Here is a 21378-nt window from a genome sequence, read left to right as displayed (position 1 = left end):
TGTCCTAATACCATATCCCATTTCATGTCAGATAGGAATATGATTGAAAAGTAATATTGAACCTCTGTCCAATTTACGATTCTACAGTGAATATTAATAGTAACATTAATGAGACCATTCACTTTGACTAAGTCCTCAAGGCAATAGTGTGTTTCGTTATCTGTTGTCCTTAAGCAAATAGTTTTGTTCTCCTATAACTGTTCGCACTTTCTTTAACGTCAACATCTGCTAGTGACAGAGCTCATTGCACTCTCATATGATAAAGTATAGGCTGTGTCTGTCCATTAAAGTTACTCACATCTATTTTCTTGAACAAGAATGTTAATCATTCTCATGCCTAATTACGCTGGCGACCGTTTTCTTTATTATCATTTGGACACTGTGGATAGGCAAAATATTGTTTGATACTGTTTAAATATTTACGTAATTCTGACTTTCACTTCCGATAAGCCACCTCCGTTAGGTAAATCGCGGTCAACACAACAAGTTCCTTTCAGAGGGTAACACTGCTCTGTTGCTTTATACGATAATTGCTTTAACAAGATAGTTCCATTTTACGATATGCTTCCGACTTCAAGGTTATGGTATAAGCAGTAGCAGGCGGTAGTGTTATAACACCTACCAGAAATTTTGTCTAAGTCGCCTTGTATCTTCGTACATCGACATCAGAGAAGTGATGTTTGTGTTGCATCCACCTCGACGTGAGGTGCGCCACTTTTCTTGCAGGTGATCTCTAAGCTGCGGGAGGAGTTTGGTGACATGTACTCGGAACGCAACGTGATGATCAGCGCGACGCACACGCACTCTGGGCCCGGGGGCTTCATGCAGGACTTCCTGTTCGACATCAGCATTCTCGGCTTCGTCCGGCAGACCTACAACGCACTCCTCTCCGGCATAGTAGAGGTCAGTCCAGCATTTTACACCTGTCATTATCCACCAGAACTAATTCATATACCGCAAAATAACCTTTAAGCCTTCGGTAAATGAAGTTGCAAGGTAGGCTGTTGGTTCATTCTAATAGTCTAACGGCCATGTCCACTGCCTCTGACAGTCGGCGGTGTCCTGTTGCAGAGCATCAGACGGGCCCACCTGTCGCTGCAGCCGGCGCGCCTCTTCCTGTCGCAGGGGGAGCTGATGGGCGTCAGCATCAATCGCAGCCCCACCGCCTACCTCGCCAACCCCGCCTCAGAGCGTAGCAGGTACGCATATTGTGCTAGTGTTCCATTATACATCTACATCTGCATTTATACTCCGCAAGCCACCCATCGGTGTGTGGCGGAGGGCACTCTGCGTGCCACTGTCATTACCTCCCTTTCCTGTTCCAGTCGAGTATGGTTCGCGGGAAGAACGACTGCCGGAAAGCCTCAGTGTGCGCTCGAATCTCTCTAATTTTACATTCGTGCTCTCCTCGGAAGGTATAAGTAGGGGGAAGCAATATATTCGATACCTCACCCAGAGACGCACCCTCTCGAAACCTGGACAGCAAGCAACACCGCGATGCAGAGCGCCTCTCTTGCAGAGTCTGCCACTTTGCTAAACATATCCGTAACGCTATCACGCTTACCAAATAACCCTGAGACGAAACGCGCCGCTCTTCTTTGGATCTTCTCTATCTTCTCTGTCAACCCGACCTAGTACGAATCCCACACTGATGAGCCATACTCAAGTATAGGTCGACCGAGTGTTTTGTAAGCCACCTCCTTTGTTGATGGACTACATTTTCTAAGGACTCTCCCAATCAATCTCAACCTGGCACCCGCCTTACCATCAATTAATTTTATATGATCATTCCACTTCAAATCGTTCCGCAAGCATACTCCCAGATATTTTACAGAAGTAACTGCTTTCACTGTTTGTTCCGCTAACATATAATCATACAATAAAGGATCCTTCTTTCTATATATTCGCAATACATTACATTTGTCTATGTTAAGGGTCAGTTGCCACTCCCTGCACCAAGTGCCTATCCGCTGCAGATCTTCCTGCATTTCGCTACAATTTTCTAATGCTGCAACTTCTCTGTATACTACAGCATCATCCGCGAAAAGCCACATGGAACTTCCGACACTATCTACTATGTCATTTATATATATTGTGAAAAGCAATGGTCCCATAACACGCCCCTGTGGCACGCCAAAGGTTACTTTAACGTCCGTACACGTCTCTCCATCGAGAACAACATACTGTGTTCTGTCTGCTCATAAACACTCTGCCGGTACTCGTGCAATAATTTCTTGCCCATTAAGTAAAATATCTTCGGCGGGATGAAATTTCTCCTTCAAAAAGTAAAGCACAATCCTCTATCTCTCCAAAGGCTCCTGGGAAATGAAATGCATTAGTCAGAAGCACTGGAACATTCAGCGCATGTATATACTGTGTTCAGGAATTGGTAAGACTTCCAGAGGGGAGTGAGTAGGTCATATTTTGAACTGTAAACCATGTTCGGAAACGTTCCATTTCCTTGCTACAACCATTTGAAAACATATTGGTAACGTAACCACTTTTACAAGTAACTGATTAGACGTGACCCAGTACATGGAACACGTATTATGTTCGAGTATAATGACTTTTCTGGAAACTAGAAATCTACTCTGTAGGAATCAGCATGGGTTTCGATAAAGACGGTCGTGTGAAACCCAGCTCGCGCTATTCGTCCACGAGACTCAGAGGGCCATAGACACGGGTTCCCAGGTAGATGCCACGTTTCTTGACTTCCGCAACGCGTTCGATACAGTTCCCCACAGTCGTTTAATGAACAAAGTAAGAGCATATGGACTATCAGACCAATTGTGTGATTGGATTGAAGAGTTCCTAGATAACAGAACGCAGTATGTCATTCTCAATGGAGTGAAGTCTTCCGAAGTAAGAGTGATTTCAGGTGTGCCCCAGGGGAGTGTCGTAGGATCGTTGCTATTCACAATATACATAAATGACCTTGTGGGTGACATCGGAAGTTCACTGAGGCTTTTTGCGGTTGATAATGTGGTATATCGAGAGGTTGTAACAATGGAAAATTGTACTGAAATGCTGGAGAATCTGCAGCGAATTGACGCATGGTGCAGGGAATGGCAATTGAATCTCAATGTAGACAAGTGTAATGTGCTGCGAATACATAGAAAGAAATATCCACATCATTTAGCTACAAAATAGCAGGTCAGCAACTGGAAGCAGTTAATACCATAAATTATCTGGGAGTACGCATTAGGAGTGATTTAAAATGGAATGTTCATATCAAGTTGATCGTTGGTAAAGCAGATGCCAGACTGAGATTCATTGGAAGAAACGTAAGGAAATGCCGTCCGAAAACAAAGGAAGTAGGTTACAGTACGCTTGTTCGCCCACTGCTTGAATACTGCTCAGCAGTGTGGGATCCGTGCCAGATAGGGTTGATAGAAGAGATAGAGAAGATCCAACGGAGAGCAGCGCGCTTCGTTACAGGATCATTTAGTAATCGCGAAAGCGCTACGGAGATGATAGATAACCTCCAGTGGAAGACTCTGCAGGAGAGAGGCTCAGTAGCTCGGTACGGGCTTTTGTTGAAGATTCGAGAACATACCTTCACCGAGGAGTCAAGCAGTATATTGCTCCCTCCTACGTATATCTCGCGAAGAGACCATGAGGATAAAATCAGAGATATTAGAGCCCACACAGAGGCGTACCGACAATCCTTCTTTCCACGAACAATACGAGACTGGAATAGAGGGGAGAACCGATAGAGGTAGACAAGGTACCCTCCGCCACACACCGTCAGGTAGCTTGCGGAGTATGGATGTAGATGTAGATGTAGATCACTTCTTTTACAGTTCCGGTCACTAATGCCTAAATAAACTGATCGTGTTCTCGTTAACGAGTTCTCTTCAACGTGGTGCAGTACGGCTTCTTCCAATTCGGGCGTGCGGCGTCTCCTTGGAGCACCACGGTCACGGTGAAGCTAACCTTTCACGAAGCCGTTGCGTAATTGTGGTGAACAGAGTATGCGATGGAGGCGGACGTTGTGGAGAACGATGTTGATAAAGGCGACGAGCAGAACTTCCATTACCATGAGCTTCGCCATTCAGAAGGGTCGTGTCGGTGTTTTCTGCAAACGTGTACTCAGCCATGTTGCTCTAACACTCACTCACACATGAACGAGATTCGAACCAGGTCAGAAAAGTAGGACAGACGTCAAATGACATCAGCCGATCCGACATAAGCACTCCTAACGATGACTACCCTGTTGCATAGCCACAGAGCAAACTTTTTTTCAAATGGCTGTAGCATGGAAACGGCACGTTTCCGGACAAGAATTCCAGTTCAACATATTATGTACTACACGTTCTAGAAGTTTCTAACGGGAATTTCCGAATATCCTGTAATTGTCATTCTTACGGCTGCGATCACGCTTGGTTCGCCTGCTATGTGTGTAGGCTGTTTAGAGTAGAAGTAACGATATAAAAAAAAAACAACAAACAAACAAAAGAAACAGGTATCCATTTAAATCCAGACCAACACCATGGCTGTCAGCAGTACTCGCTAATGCTGCTCCTCCTAATCTCCGACGACAAGCTGTAACGTAAGAATGAATAAAACTCAAAAGATGAACAAAGTTCAAATGGCTCTGAGCACTATGGGACTTAACATCTGAGGTCATCACTCCCCTAGAACTTATTAGAACTACTTAAACCTAACGACATAAGACACATCCATGCCCGAGGTAGGATTCTAACCTGCGACCGTAGCGGCCACCCGGTTCGAGACTGAAGCGCCTAGAACCGGTCGGCCTCACCGGCCGGCGGATCAACAGACTTGCAATTATTGAAACAGTGAACAACTTGCGACGCACCCGATTAAAATCTAGAGAAACCAATCTGTGTAAAGACTGGCCATCTCGTCCCAGAAAGCTGTAATCTAAGAGATGGGTGGAGAAATCAGTGGACGTCCTTTCACAGTCATGAGAAGTTAGACCATCCAAGCCCCTGGGGCGAACCAACCAAGAAAAATGTGGAGTTCCCTCAATCTTATTAGAACTGGCCACACAGTGACCAAAGCAACGCTACACAAATAGGGAATTACCGATGGTGGCCAGTGCGTCTGCACAACATCAGAACAAATACTGGAGCAAATTTTTCCACGACTTCACGAAAAGAATATTCATAGGCACCTGGGAAGACTTTGTAGACTCAAACCCTGCAGCAGTTAACTGCCTGAAGTTTTTGGATATTCAACTATGATTGAAAATGTTTCTCTCATCTTCTTACTACTGTCAGTTCTCCAGCTTCCATTATTACCTATACATAGATCTATCTGCTTGTACTGATTCGTATCATTTATCTCATCTTGTATCAGATTCGATGTTTGTACTGGTAGAATAGAATTGTGTAAGCCGCACGCTAAATGAATAAACCAATTTACCGTTTGTAAATTTCACTCCAGATAAGATCTGCGCGATTTATTACAATAAGCCCGTCCGAACCTGCTGTCGCTAACACACGACCGGCTCACGATTCGCAAGTAGACGGTTCGAATCCTTTGCGTGCTTTCTTTTGCTTAGCCCAGCTGCCTACCGCATAAATTTTATATTGTATAGCTCGTCCCCTGGACAGCTAACTTCTCATCAACTGCTCGTGAGAATGTTTCTCGCATGTCTATACACAACTTAGGTGATGTCAGCTCTGGATTATTCTTTTCGAAGGTCAGGAATCCTGGTGTAAGAATTCGGCATGATGAGACCGTAGATAACATCATTGGCGGTCGTAAAATCGACAACTGATGGCCTTAATGTCCATCCAAAGGACGAAAGGTTCTCGTGTTCTCTTTCCATCGCCGACGCTCTCATAACCACGTACTCCTTAGTGCTGCCGTAAGTACGTCAAGAAACCTAATAAGCAGCGATCGAGGTTTAAATTCCAACAAGGCTCGGAGTAAGGCAGTAATGTATTAAAATCTCGCCGGTCGCCAAGTCCAGCAGCTGGGAAACGCTGAAGGAATCTGTTGTTATATAGAGATGGGCAAACTCGTTCATACTTGGGAACTAGTTCACTGGTGATCGGTCTTTTTTGGCAACTGTTTATTTTTACTCGATCGCCCTTCATTTATGCATGGTATATGGTTCTTACGAAAAATTAGTAGCATATGTGACTGAAGACGGAAGGCGCCAAGAAGGGGCATTTGCTTACCCCCTGCAGTATAGAGTTTTTATTCATTACAGGATTCCCACACACTTGTAGAAGTAATTTTCGTGATCCTGAAAAACCTCTCGTTTAGCCAACCGTAGCGTTACGTGGCTGGTTGCAGTGAAATAATGGTTCAAATGGCTCTGGGCACTATGGGACTTAACATCTGAGGTCATCAGTCCCCTAGAACTTAGAACTACTTAAACCTAACTAACCTTGAGACATCACACACATCCATGCCCGAGGCAGGATTCTAACCTGCGACCGTAGCAGTCGCGCGGTTCCGGACTGAAGCGCCTAGAACCGCTCGGCCACCACGGCCGCGCTGTGAAATAATATAAGGTGCCGCATGAGAAACCGGCCCCTAGTACAGACTGCTCGTCAATTACGGACGATTTGTTGACCACTATGAGCAGCATAGATCAACATGTACGAGGGCTATCCACAAAGTACATTACGTTTTAGTTTGTGTCCGTTAGGGACGGTGCTAGCGCGGCCATCTTGGTGTCATGGCGTTCCGTCGCTCAGTCGGCATCCTGCCGTGCTAGTGAGAGGTTCGTGCTGTACTCCGTTGAGTTACTGTGACAGTTTGAAATGTCAGCTTTAATTGAAAATGCCGCGAAGTGTGAAGTGCGTGCTGTAATAAGGTGTCTGACAGCAAAAAATTGTACACCGATAGAAATCTATCGGCAGCATTGTGAAGTGTATGGGGACAACACAATCACTGAAGGTGGAGTGCGTCAATGGGTCATAAAATTTAAAAATGGCCGAACTAACGGTCACAACGAAGAGCGAAGTGGAAGACCCAGCATAGTGACTGCCGAACTTGTCGAAAAAGTAGATGCCGCGGTCCGTGAAAACCGTAATTTCATAATAACGGAACTCTCTATGAGTTTTCCACAAATTTCACGAAGTTTGTTGCACTAAATCATTACCGAAAAGTTTGGTTACCACAAGTTTTGTACAAGATGGATACCAAAAATCTTGACAGAGAATCACAAAAATGAGCGAATGGCTGCAGGATTAACGTTTTTGGATGCTTACGAGAAAAATGGCGACTCATTACTCGATCGCATAGTTACTGGTGACCAAACATGGGTTAAGCATGTGAACTGCGAGACAAAATTGCAGTCAATGCAGTGGGGGCACACAAATTTCCCCCAAAAACCCAAGAAATGCATGCAGACAATGTCGGCAAGGAAGGTGAGGGCGACTGTCTTTTGGGACAGAAACGGTGTGATTTTTGTGGATTTCCTGGAAAGAGGCACTACAATAAACTCTCAAAGGTATTGCCAAACTCTACACAACCTCAGAAGAGCAATACAAAACAAGCGCAGGGGAAAGTTGGGCTCAAAGATCTTGCTGATTCACGACAACGCCCGGGCCCACACGGCAAATGCCACTCGTGAAGTTCTCGAATCTTTTAAGTGGGAGTTGTTTCCTCATCCGCCGTACAGTCCCGACCTGGCACCGAGCGACTTACACTTATTCCCAGCAATGAAGAAGTAGTTGGCTGTGCAGCGTTTTGATACGACGCACAGCTTCAAGAAGAGGTAACCACGTGGTTGAAGGCGCAGGCGGCCGAATTTTACGACGAAGGAATTTCCAAGCTCGTCCATCGCTTCGGTAAGTGCCTTAATTTAAATGGCAACTATGCAGAAAAGTAGTATTTAAGTGTGGCTTTCATCTGTATATAATAAAAAAAATTCCAATACTTTATTTATTTTTAATTGCAAAACGTAATGTACTTTGTGGATAGCCCTCGTAATAACTAGGCAGTAAAGAAATAACAAATAACTTAATGCAAACAACAACTTCGAAACAATAGATGACGATTGGTGGGCGACAATGAGCAGTCTCGTACTCGGGGCCGATTTTTCATGCGCACCCCGTACCTCTGATATAATATTGTGGGAGTTGTCAAATTCTCTTTACAAAATGTGACACCAGACACTCGATTATGGTGCGCGGGCTTCATTCGGTTGCAAGTCGGTCTGCCTTCCACAACAATGAACATGCTGTTTTACCATGGATCAAAAAAACAAGGAAAATGGCCACTTTTGTGTGCCGTGCCGACATCCTTTGCATGTGTAACAACAAAAAAAAGTTGTCTTTTGTAAGTATGGCTTATGCTGTTTATCTAAATAGTGATGTGCCCTTTTGTTACCTGAAAAGATGTATGTATTCCATACCACGTAATGTTTATGTAATTTAAGTAATTATAAAATACATTTTAACTATCGGTCGTGGACGCTGAATAGAATATGAAAAGAACCAGAGGTACAGATTTCAAAGAAAGGTTTGAAACAGATCTAGAATGGGCGGTTGCTGCGAACGAAACGAATAACAAATCGATACTGAACTAACTATGAGCAGTCGGCAGTGGAAATGCGACGAGTGGCCACTCGGAGAACGAGTTCGGCCGAGGGAGACCGAGACCGAGACAGACGGGAACGGGACCGGGGCTGGATCGAGACCGGCCGACGTGCCACTGCGGGAACGAGACCGACCGTTTACCGTTCCCAGGAACTACAAGTAGAAAACCGCGACCGAAGTGAACTATGAAAAACCGTCCCTTAGAATTCGTTCCTCGCTCATTCCGTTCATCTTGGTGAACAGTCCCATTTGACCCGTTAGATTGCGAACATCTCTATTATAATCTTGAACTTTACTTGCTCTGAATGATCCTTTGAAGGGATTGTATTTTTTAATAATATGTGGCTGCTTGTAACAATTGACTGAATGACACACTTTGCAGCATATTTCTCCATGCTATGTCACTTCATAAACTCTACTTTCGACTCTCACCTGGTATTACGTCCTTACTTTAGGTGTACACGTAGTATACTTTTGAAGCTGTGTATCCCGGCTATTCGACATTTTGATATCAGGAATATAACTCAATAATTACAGCCATTTACTATGCATGGCCGTTTTGGAATCAGCGTTTCGGGTTTGGTATTCAAAAACATTGTTTTTGGAGTGTTTCTCGATAATGGATAAATGTTTTTGAAAAAGGCAAGATGTCATTTCTAGATACGTGCCTGGAGATATACCAGTAAGATTTGAGCAGTGTTCTGTGTTTATTTATTATTTAGATTTTGCCTCGTATAGAATTTTTCGTGCGTAGTTTAAGTGTACAGCTAGGTTAACTTTAAACACCTGTCTCTCAAAAAGGGATAAAGGCATCAGGAAAAATTTCAAGATGGTTCGAAATCCTAATCTTCGGTGAGAAAATACTGTACAAATTTGAGATATCTGCTGTGCCTAGCCGCCTTGGAATCCGCGGCTCGGTTTTGCTATACAACAACCAAATTTTTCGAATTTTGTCAGGAACCACTGACGAACTAAATAGTGCCTTCGTAAGTCCCTTAAGGTAAACCATAGACCTCATATAATGCAAAAAGAAACAAACTACTTGCTGCATTTGCATAAGCTGGAGGAAGTGTGTTTCACCCTGTACTGCAGAATAGTTACAGTAAGACGATCCTTCTGTTGGGCACACAAGTGGTCCATGGGATGTGCCCAGCACTTGACACTGCCTTTCTGTGACCAATAGCACCAGAGGTATAAGAATTCCGTTTTTATTCGTGGCTGTCGGATGCGTACCGATTACGTGTTATAATTGTGAAAAACGTCGTATTCACCAGTAGACAGGTAGTCTCGAAATACGTACGTCTTTATTTTCAGGCTTTCCCGACAGATCTGTTGTAAATACCGTTCTCGAGCTGCAGTCGCGTCTTGCAGCAGTGACAGCAGCAATTAGCCGCGTCTCGCTGCAGTGGCAGCAGCAACTGCCTCCATGTGAAGATGTCGAGCAGCTCAATCGATGAAATAATGTGGGATTTACACTATAGAATCTGGCTGCAAACCCAAGAAGTGTATTTGCACGTAGTTCCATATTAATAAAATTACAGTATTTCTCATCACTGTTTGAGCTATATAAACCTTTCATATTCCGGATCACAGTTCGCGAGCGCTCAAGTGCCATCAATTTTACTGACTCCAATGTCTTCAGTCCACTTTGAGGTGGAACTTCAGATAGGTGGCAATAAATGCATCCCTCCCTTTAATTTCTATGAACCTTCACACCAACTTTCTGCTTCCTCTTTGACGTAAGATGTGATATTTATAACTCATCACCTGTGAGAAAATGGTCCGTAATGGTTATTGTGATGTTCCAAAATTGCTACAACAGGAAATGTTGTATGTGAACACCGAATTTTCCGCATATTGTGTCTCACTATCTGAGTGGCACGCAATTTCCGATAAGCCAAATGGCATCCAAAGCTCGCAGAATTTCCGATGCTGCTGCTTTCTGAGCGCACAGTTTATCGGCTATTTGCTTGTTATTAATAAGAGCAGTTGCACCTAGCAGAGGAAACGCTAGAACCATAAAACCTAGTGTCGTGCGATGAGACGAGTCGTTACCGGCTGCGTTGTGCGGTAGCTGAAACACGTCCTTCACTGTGTTAGTGTTACACACATTTTGCATGCGGTTTGGAATAGCTGTTTAAGTTAACTTTGCGATTGACTTATAAGGGGACCACGCCTGCTCGTCATCAACGATGTCCAAGTTTATGGCATATGCAGAGCTTGGTCAGAAACGAAAGTGCCAGAAGCGTCAGTTCAAATGGTCAAGTGGTCAGGAAATATAGTATTTATGCCGCGGGTGGGGTGACACATGAACCATTTACGGCAACGTACCTTCCAGCGAAAATTTGGCGTACCGTTAAGATTAAGGAACGGTAACCTGGGCGTCTTGGGTCGAAACCCTATGCGGAAAGGTTTTTTATTTGTTTTATTTTCAATTTTTACTTGACTGATTCTGCAAATAAACAGAAATAATGCTAAATATATTGGATTTATTAATATTTTCATAAAAGGCATGAAAATAAATGGCCAAAGGGAACTTGGGATTGCAATTCAGTATTCAGGAACGGATTGCGAGGAGCACACGAGAACTTCGTATACAAAATTAGATACTTTTAGTATATTACAGTTAATGATTTACACAAGTTGTTCGTTTTTTATCGCAAAAACCGGTGTAACAGTAATTTTTTTTTTTTGAATTTTGCACGGGGGAACTGTGCTGAGGTGCATCTGCCGAGAGGTGCTCTAAACTCATACTAACAGAATACGAAGTACTGTAATCTTTAATTATAATCCCTTCTTCGGAACGTACTTTCAGAGTCTTCGTGGACGCTGTAAGTACAATCGCTTCTTGGAAATTCACTGCAGTCTCAAACTTTCCTTCGACTTTCCTTGATCCCTGTTTTATGAAGATATTAATTCGGTTTATTTGCAATGTCAATAGTAGGTAACTTAAAAATTGAAAATAAAAAATACAAAAGAGTGACTTCACACATTTACTCTACCCCAGTACCCTCGGATTACGGTTTTTTATTCTTTCCTCTGCGCCACCAAATACACTCCTGGAAATTGAAATAAGAACACCGTGAATTCATTGTCCCAGGAAGTGGAAACTTTATTGACACATTCCTGGGGTCAGATACATCACATGATCACACTGACAGAACCACAGGCACATAGACACAGGCAACAGAGCATGCACAATGTCGGCACTAGTACAGTGTATATCCACCTTTCGCAGCAATGCAGGCTGCTATTCTCCCATGGAGACGATCGTAGCGATGCTGGATGTAGTCCTGTGGAACGGCTTGCCATGCCATTTCCACCTGGCGCCTCAGTTGGACCAGCGTTCGTGCTGGACGTGCAGACCGCGTGAGACGACGCTTCATCCAGTCCCAAACATGCTCACTGGGGGACATATCCGGAGATCTTGCTGGCCAGGGTAGTTGACTTACACCTTCTAGAGCACGTTGGGTGGCACGGGATACATGCGGACATGCATTGTCCTGTTGGAACAGCAAGTTCCCTTGCCGGTCTAGGAATGGTAGAACGATGGGTTCGATGACGGTTTGGATGTACCGTGCACTATTCAGTGTCCCCTCGACGATCACCAGTGGTGTACGGCCAGTGTAGGAGATCGCTCCCCACACCATGATGCCGGGTGTTGGCCCTGTGTGCCTCGGTCGTATGCAGTCCTGGTTGTGGCGCTCACCTGCACGGCGCCAAACACGCATACGACCATCATTGGCACCAAGGCAGAAGCGACTCTCATCGCTGAAGACGACACGTCTCCATTCGTCCCTCCATTCACGCCTGTCGCGACACCACTGGAGGCGGGCTGCACGATGTTGGGGCGTGAGCGGAAGACGGCCTAACGGTGTGAGGGACCGTAGCCCAGCTTCATGGAGACGGTTGCGAATGGTCCTCGCCGATACCCCAGGAGCAACAGTGTTCCTAATTTGCTGGGAAGTGGCGGTGCGGTCCCCTACGGCACTGCGTAGGATCCTACGGTCTTGGCGTGCATCCGTGCGTCGCTGCGGTCCGGTCCCAGGTCGACGGGCACGTGCACCTTCCGCCGACCACTGGCGACAACATCGATGTACTGTGGAGACCTCACGCCCCACGTGTTGAGCAATTCGGCGGTACGTCCACCCGGCCTCCCGCATGCCCACTATATGCCCTCGCTCAAAGTCCGTCAACGGCACATACGGTTCACGTCCACGCTGTCGCGGCATGCTACCAGTGTTAAAGACTGCGATGGAGCTCCGTATGCCACGGCAAACTGGCTGACACTGACGGCGGCGGTGCACAAATGCTGCGCAGCTAGCGCCATTCGACGGCCAACACCGCGGTTCCTGGTGTGTCCGCTGTGCCGTGCGTGTGATCATTGCTTGTACAGCCCTCTCGCAGTGTCCGGAGCAAATATGGTGGGTCTGACACACCGGTGTCAATGTGTTCTTTTTTCCATTTCCAGGAGTGTATCACGGTACCTGGAAAGAAAAATAAGAGTAAGACGTAACTGCACTAATGAAGCTAAGTATAAACTATAAACAAAAGTGTCCTGGTTTTTTTCCCTTTGAAATCTGATCAGCTTAGAATGCGAGCACTTAACCTTCAGTCATCAACAGGTAGCACATCTACTCCTTCCAGTTCTCCGTCATCTTGAGAGCTAGAATCACAGTAACCAGTTCCGCTATCACTGTCTGCACCTCCTAAATCTATGATTATTTTATCTATATCATTGTCGATAAATATTTCTTTCTGCATGTATTCCTGCTCAATTTTTTTGACGTGTTCGCAAAACGGAATCAGTCTTCTTTACTCATGGATTTAAATTTCTCCTCACAAAAATTTTTCACAGATGTTACATTGCAGAGAACGTTCCTAGAAGCTACCCAACCTTTTACAATAGATCAAATATTTTCATCTGCATCTACATACATACTCCGCAATCCACCATACGGTGCGTGGCGGAGGGTACCTCGTACCACAACTAGCATCTTCTCTCCCTGTTCCACTCCCAAACAGTACGAGCGAAAAATGACTGCCTATATGCCTCTCTCCGAGCCCTAATCTCTCTTATCTTATCTTTGTGGTCTTTCCGCTAAATGTAAGTTGGCGGCAGTAAAATTGTACAGCAGACAGCCTCAAATGCTGGTTCTCTAAATTTCCTCAGTAGCCATTCACGAAAAGAACGCCTCCTTTCCTTTAGAGACTTCCACCCGAGTTCCTGAAGCATTTCCGTAACACTCGCGTGATGATCAAACCTACCAGTAACAAATCTAGCAGCCCGCCTCTGAATTGATTCTACGTCCTCCCACAATCCGACCTGATAGGGATCCCAAACGCTCGAGCAGTACTCAAGAATAGGTCGTATTAGTGTTTTATAAGCGGTCTCGTTTACAGATGAACCACATCTTCCCAAAATTCTTCCAATGAACCGAAGACGACTATCTGCCTTCCCCACAACTGCCATTACATACTTGTCCCACTTCATATCGCTCTGCAGTGTTACGCCCAAATATTTAATCGACATGACTACTAATGGAGTATTCAGACATTACAGGATTCTTTTTCCTATTCATCTGCATTAATTTAGATTTATCTATATTTAGAGTTAGCTGCCATTCTTTACACCAATCAAAAATCCTGTCCAAGTCATCTTGTATCCTCCTACAGTCACTCAACGACGACACCTTCCCGTACATCACAGCATCATCAGCAAACAGCCGCACATTGCTACCCACCCTATCCAAAAGATCAATTATGTAGATAGAAAACAACAACGGACCTACCACGCTTCCCTGGGGCACTCCAGATGATACCCTCAACTCCAATAAACACTCACCATCGAGGACAACTACTGGTTTTCTATTGGATTTAATTCTGGATGATAACGAGGAAGGCGTAAAGCGACGTGGCCAGCAGTTTCAAGGATTTTATCGACGGAATACTCGACGGTCGTTGCCTTGGTTCTTCGAACGAGCTAATAGAGAACGGGCTTCAACAAGTCAACTGAGAATGGGATACGTTCCTTTGTTAGCCACTTTCTGACATCGTCTTCAGTGAGATGTTGCAGCTTGTTTATTTTAACATTGTGATATGCGTGGTGTCGAGAACTATTACAGAGTTACATTATAAATTGAGAATCAGCCTTTCTGTCAACCACTTCTCATAATTTTGTTGGTTCATTTGGTTGTGGTAAGCTGCCGTTGCTTGATTTGCCTTCCACATAACAAGCGCATTAGGAATAAAGCCTTTTCGCCGTCTGCATGAGTTATTATTAGACGTTGTCCCTTTGATACTAGTTTGAGGAGACCGTGAGCAGTATTACCACTCCATGATTTCCCAGTTACATGTGACGATAAAATAAAAATTTCATCAACGTAAACAATGTCTCTGTTTTCTTCCATACTTTTTTTTTATTTGCTTCAAATATGATATTATTTTTTCTCTAATATCGCTTCTGTCTAACAGTATCAGCTTACTTGATTTTGATTATCTACCAGCGGAAACCGAATGTCTTTAGTAGGCGCCTTACGCTAGTGTTGCGGCCTTGAAAGTCTACTGCTTCTTTCAACTTCTGTTTAATTAGTTCCACTGTAGGCACACGTTTTTCAGCCAGATAAGAGTTGTAAACAATTCTCCTAACAACGGCCTCATCAAAACTGTCAATATCTATAATTCTTTTTCGTTTACGTTTTTTCCCCGCAATATTCCGATAGCTTGCCTTCCCTTTTAATTTTCTGGATAGTGCTATGCGAAATGCCAGTGGCCACTTCAACTCTCATCTGAGCTTGCTCCACAGGAATATTCATCCCCTGAAAGGACTCAGCCTCCATAAACATTAAAACGTTATGTATAATCTCCCTTGACTGACTATTGAGTTTTCTGCCTTTTAGTTTTGAAGTACTAATAGACGTAATATTCAGTATGAAGTCAATGCGTTCTAGTAATACAAATACCGAAAAAGAACACAAAAGTGGAACTTGTACTGTACTCACAATGGACACACGTGGCGCACGGAGGACAGCGGAATGTGTCTGGGCAGAGCTGCACACTTCTGTGCAGTGGCTATCCGGCTGTTTCAGAGTAACGGTCACGAAGCTCTCAGATACCTGGCGCGGACTGTACACGACGAAGAACTGCATCTGTTTCGTTTCCAATGCGACAAGCATTGCAACCGGGATATTACAACAAGCGCAAGGGATTTGCGTGGGGTTTATGCAGGAATTCTCTGCAGACCGAAGCTTCACGAGTGTCCTCTTCACCGATGAGGCTGCTGGGTTTGATGAAAGTTCAGAGCCTACATGGTAGAAGTACGCATGCCTCACAACGCAGTTTTACTCCTTAACCCGTGGGCTGGAATCGTCGGAGACTGTTTAATTGGGCCATACTTACTCCCGGACCAACTTGACGGTCGCACTTACCTAGTATTCCTGCGAGAGGTTCCGCCGGTCGGGCTGAATGATGTTCCCATGCATATTCGTCGCCGCATTCGATTTCAGGACGACGGAGCCCCCACGCGATTCAGCACACAAGTGAGGGCACATGTGCAGGCAACTTTCCCGGCCGCTGGATTGGCCACGATGGGCCAGTTGCACGGCCACCACGATCACCCGATCTGTCCCCTGAAGGGTCTGGTGTAGAAAACATCTGTTACTCCTCCGGAGGATCTTGTGGACATAACTGTTGGAGCAGCAGGATGTCCAAGAGATACACCGGTTATGTTTGAGGGGGTGAGCTGTACAATGCAGCGTCGATGTCAGCCGTGTGTCGATGCGACTGGATAAAACTTCGAGCATCTCCTGTAGTGATCGTCCATTTGCAGTGACTGGCTAAATAATTGCAACTTCATTTAGTACCCTGGCTGGCCTTTGCGACCCCTGGTCCGTGTGTGATTACTGATCCTTGTTGTATGCCTCATGTGCTATGTCACTATTTTTTTCAATCACCTTGTATATCGCTACCATAGACCTGCACTCGAAAACAGTCAACGATCCTAAGATTCGTTCACCCACAGGAGGTGTGTATTTGGGATTCTGCTGATGGTTTCTCGCCTTTGGTAAACTGAACTAAAGAACAAGCTACAGATGGATGTCACAAGACTGTAAGATGTTGTTGCAGCAAATCATCACTGTTGTTTGCAAATTAAGAGGGTAATAAAGGAATTGGAACAACATTTCGGAGGAGGAATAACTACTGGTGCGAAGCAGACGCTAATGATAATATTCGCAGAGGATAAAGTCATTCTGGCAGCATGTAAGGACGACTTACAAAACCAGTTTAAAATAATGGAAAGCACTCTTCACACGGAATAAGCTTTAAGGATGAACGGAGCCAAGAAGGGAGAGAGTAACGACCTAATTAACATAAAATCTGGGATCAACAGACCAGCAAAAGAGAACAAGGCCTTCCTCAATAAAAAAGCTCTTCTGATACCAGATCTGTAAGTCACAGTAAGCAGATGTGCGAGTACTTTGCTGCGTTACAATCGTGTTTCTATGAAGGTTGTTCAGAAAGTAAGTTCCGATGGGTCGCGAAATGGAAACCACTGGGAAAATCTTGTAAAGCTTTGCACAGATGGGTTGGGCAGTGTCTCTAGTATGCCCATCCATCGTGTCGCGTCGCTCTTTTAAGTTTTGAGTACAGTGAGCATGTAAAGATGCGTAGGGAACAGCGTCTCCCGCCAAGTATGAGGGCCTGGTTAGAGATTTCGCCTATGTCATGCAGCCCACATAACACAACTGTCGAGCAGTTCCTTCTTCATGCCAATTCTCGGCCGCACACTGCAGGGGCAATCAGGACGCTCCTGCAGCGTTTCCGATGAGAAGTGTTTGATCACCCATAATACAGTCAGGCTCCCTCTGTGTCTCATCGGCGTTCACAAGAAGCGCTGGCTATGAAGAAAATTTTTTTCCACAGACAATGAGCTGCAGACCAGTGCAGATAACTGGCCGAAAGCACAGGCGGCTGCTTTCTATGACGAGGACATTGGAAAGCTGATACTACACTACGGCAAAACTCGAAGTTGGAGCGGCGATTATGTAGAGAAGTAGGGGGAAGGTGTACCTAACAGTTGCAAATAAAATGTTTCTGATTTTCAAGGTGGATTCCATTTTGCGACGGATCAGAACTTACGTTCTGGACAACCCTCGTATTACATGAGCAGTCGAAGCAAACATGACGCTTCTTAAGAGTGATACACAGCTTTCAAAACTCGTTGGCCAAAGATTTGTATGTCATCGTGCTGGGACTGACGCCAAATTCCTGTTACATTTGTTCGACCGTTTTTACGTCATTGATCTCGCTAGTGGTCTGCTACCTTTCTTTTCCCCAATCTCTGGGTGTGATTTTTTTATCTCTTCCAAACAGAAACCAGACTGCCGCCATGTTTTTTTAATTGTGTGTCTACTATGTTACTTGTCTGATTAGTGTGCATTTTATTAACATTGCAAAGCCCTTTGCTTTCTGTTTTAACTTTCCACAATTTTCCTCCATTTTACACATTAAGCCACCGTTTTATCGCCTGTTTTTTCTTGTTTCTTTTCTTCTTCCGTTTTTAAAAATGTCGGTAGGCTGTAGAGCAGCGTACTAAGCTTCTGCCAGCCCGCAACTTTCGGGAGGAATTGTAATTCAATAAAGGAAGAAAAAAGCCCGAGAGGTAGGTACGAAGTTTGGGGATTGGCGGCAGCGCCGTGACAAGAGGTGGTAACGAGGTCCGAGCCGACGAAGCCACGAGCTGCGCAAGGAGGGCCTGCGCAGAGCGAAGATACCGGAGCATTTCACCGGGGTCAGCGTCGACTACAAGCACCAGGCCGACATCCTGTCAGTGGGTTGGCAACATTCGTGTCGGAGGACCGCTCGTAGCCTGGCTGCCCTCTTCTACCTGGCTTTGCCGGCCCGAGTGGCCGAGCGGTTCTAGGCGCTACAGTCTGGAACCCGCGCAACCGTTATGGTCGCAGGTTCGAATCCTGCCTCGGGCATGGATGTGTGTGATGCCCGTAGGTTAGTTAGGTTTAAGTAGTTCTAAGTTCTAGGGGACTGCTGACCTCAGAAGTTAAGTCCCATAGTGCTCAGAGCCATTGGAAACATTTTTTTCTACCTGGCTTTCATAGGCGCCACTCAGTGACCGCCGCGACGCACCGTGGATCCATGGAACTGCTTGCTCATAAAGGGGAGTAACATTCTGTAATATTAGAGGTGATTTGTTTCATTCTCTACCTGCCCTCCTTATTATTTTCTGGTTTTACACGACCCTCATAGTTTCACTCGGTCGGCTCTTTGGTCGCAAATTTAGCAGTAGTGTTATACTAAGCCACTACTTGTGGTTTAAAAATATGTCCCGCTATTATACTGCCTTTTCTTTCTGGTTTGTACCCGATCATTAATGTTCTAATAAATCAGCTCCTGGTCGTAAACACAACAATTGTACTAAGGCACAGGTTGCCGTTAAACAAAAGAGGGATTTTATGGTTAGATTTAGCTGTTAACCGGTTCAGTTCTTTGATTGTAATTGCATTTCGCAGTCATTAGTTATAATCTGAACAACCTATTGTACTAAGCTGTTCGTTTATGTGTTTGGAAGACCGGGTCATTATTGGTGTATTTTTGGCTGGATCTTGTGGTTCCGCCGAGTGGGTTCTCTTGTAATAAGTATTCACAAGGCATGTTTAAGACGTTCCTTCAGAGCGGTGTTAATAACTGACAATCAGTATAACTTTGAAAATACACTCCTGGAAATTGAAATAAGAACACCGTGAATTCATTGTCCCAGGAAGGGGAAACTTTATTGACACATTCCTGGGGTCAGATACATCACATGATCACACTGACAGAACCACAGGCACATAGACACAGGCAACAGAGCATGCACAATGTCGGCACTAGTACAGTGTATATCCACCTTTCGCAGCAATGCAGGCTGCTATTCTCCCATGGAGACGATCGTAGAGATGCTGGATGTAGTCCTGTGGAACGGCTTGCCATGCCATTTCCACCTGGCGCCTCAGTTGGACCAGCGTTCGTGCTGGACGTGCAGACCGCGTGAGACGACGCTTCATCCAGTCCCAAACATGCTCAATGGGGGACAGATCCTGAGATCTTGCTGGCCAGGGTAGTTGACTTACACCTTCTAGAGCACGTTGGGTGGCACGGGATACATGCGGACGTGCATTGTCCTGTTGGAACAGCAAGTTCCCTTGCCGGTCTAGGAATGGTAGAACGATGGGTTCGATGACGGTTTGGATGTACCGTGCACTATTCAGTGTCCCCTCGACGATCACCAGTGGTGTACGGCCAGTGTAGGAGATCGCTCCCCACACCATGATGCCGGGTGTTGGCCCTGTGTGCCTCGGTCGTATGCAGTCCTGATTGTGGCGCTCACCTGCACGGCGCCAAACACGCATACGACCATCATTGGCACCAAGGCAGAAGCGACTCTCATCGCTGAAGACGACACGTCTCCATTCGTCCCTCCATTCACGCCTGTCGCGACACCACTGGAGGCGGGCTGCACGATGTTGGGGCGTGAGCGGAAGACGGCCTAACGTTGTGCGGGACCGTAGCCCAGCTTCATGGAGACGGTTGCGAATGGTCCTCGCCGATACCCCAGGAGCAACAGTGTCCCTAATTTGCTGGGAAGTGGCGGTGCGGTCCCCTACGGCACTGCGTAGGATCCTACGGTCTTGGCGTGCATCCGTGCGTCGCTGCGGTCCGGTCCCAGGTCGACGGGCACGTGCACCTTCCGCCGACCACTGGCGACAACATCGATGTACTGTGGAGACCTCACGCCCCACGTGTTGAGCAATTCGGCGGTACGTCCACCCGGCCTCCCGAATGCCCACTATACGCCCTCGCTCAAAGTCCGTCAACTGCACATACGGTTCACGTCCACGCTGTCGCGGCATGCTACCAGTGTTAAAGACTGCGATGGAGCTCCGTATGCCACGGCAAACTGGCTGACACTGACGGCGGCGGTGCACAAATGCTGCGCAGCTAGCGCCATTCGACGGCCAACACCGCGGTTCCTGGTGTGTCCGCTGTGCCGTGCGTGTGATCATTGCTTGTACAGCCCTCTCGCAGTGTCCGGAGCAAGTATGGTGGGTCTGACACACCGGTGTCAATGTGTTCTTTTTTCCATTTCCAGGAGTGTATTAACAAGCAACTGTCACTAGGGCTTTAGTCAAAATAAAATTGTGAGAAGGGGCGGATTGTGATCCAGTCGCACTTTGGTTGCCGATTGAAAGTAAGAGGTTGGTTGCTTTGAAGTAAGTCTTATCATTGTCATAATGTTAGCTAATCTGTTCATCCTTTGAGTACAGGTGCGCATCTTAAACCCGAACCTTTCAACATACAGCTTTCAAATTAAAAGTTAAGTCATCTGTTTTAAGTAACTGAACCAGTCTTGTCATCAGTGGTGCTTATTTAGTTTTCACGTGTTGCAGAAGGACATTTAGTAAGACAGACTGTGTCCAGCGCCGTAGCAAACACCGCTGTTTCACCCGGTAACGGGCGGGTTGCAGGTCCGGCCATCTTGTAATCATTGCCATATTGTTTGCTGTTTTGCAATACAGCACTTCAGATTTCTTTGCAAAGATTAAAAGCTTATTCTTCTAAGGGTTTAAGGTCAAAATAATTTTGCAAATTTGTTCATTTTTTTAAAGAGAATTTTATGGTTAAATGCTCCGATTATCTGTAAAACACAGTTTATTTATTGTTAAATAAACAGGTTGTGTGAGAAGAAGGTTATATTAGTGGGTCCTCCCTTCCACATTTTTCTTAACTCCAGTAGGTACCACGTATCAAGATGACTTGTGATTCTCTCCAAGTAAATAAAGAAAAGGCTTCATGG

General features: G+C 45.5%; 1 protein-coding gene across 1 annotated transcript in view; it reads left to right on the top strand.

Annotated features, from left to right (window-relative positions):
- Positions 1-21378, top strand: part of LOC126152040 (neutral ceramidase-like) — a 243401-nt gene that overhangs the window by 64953 nt on the left and 157070 nt on the right. The window contains exons 3-4 of the mRNA XM_049915981.1: positions 727-903; positions 1072-1199. Of these exons, the coding sequence (XP_049771938.1) occupies positions 727-903; positions 1072-1199 (305 nt within the window). The remainder of the gene's footprint in view (positions 1-726; positions 904-1071; positions 1200-21378) is intronic.

The sequence above is a fragment of the Schistocerca cancellata genome, chromosome 2 (assembly GCF_023864275.1).
Source record: "Schistocerca cancellata isolate TAMUIC-IGC-003103 chromosome 2, iqSchCanc2.1, whole genome shotgun sequence".
Classification (NCBI taxonomy): Eukaryota; Metazoa; Arthropoda; class Insecta; order Orthoptera; family Acrididae; genus Schistocerca; species Schistocerca cancellata.
The sequence above is the reverse complement of the archived record's forward strand: the minus strand, read 5'-3'. Positions and strand labels throughout refer to the sequence as shown.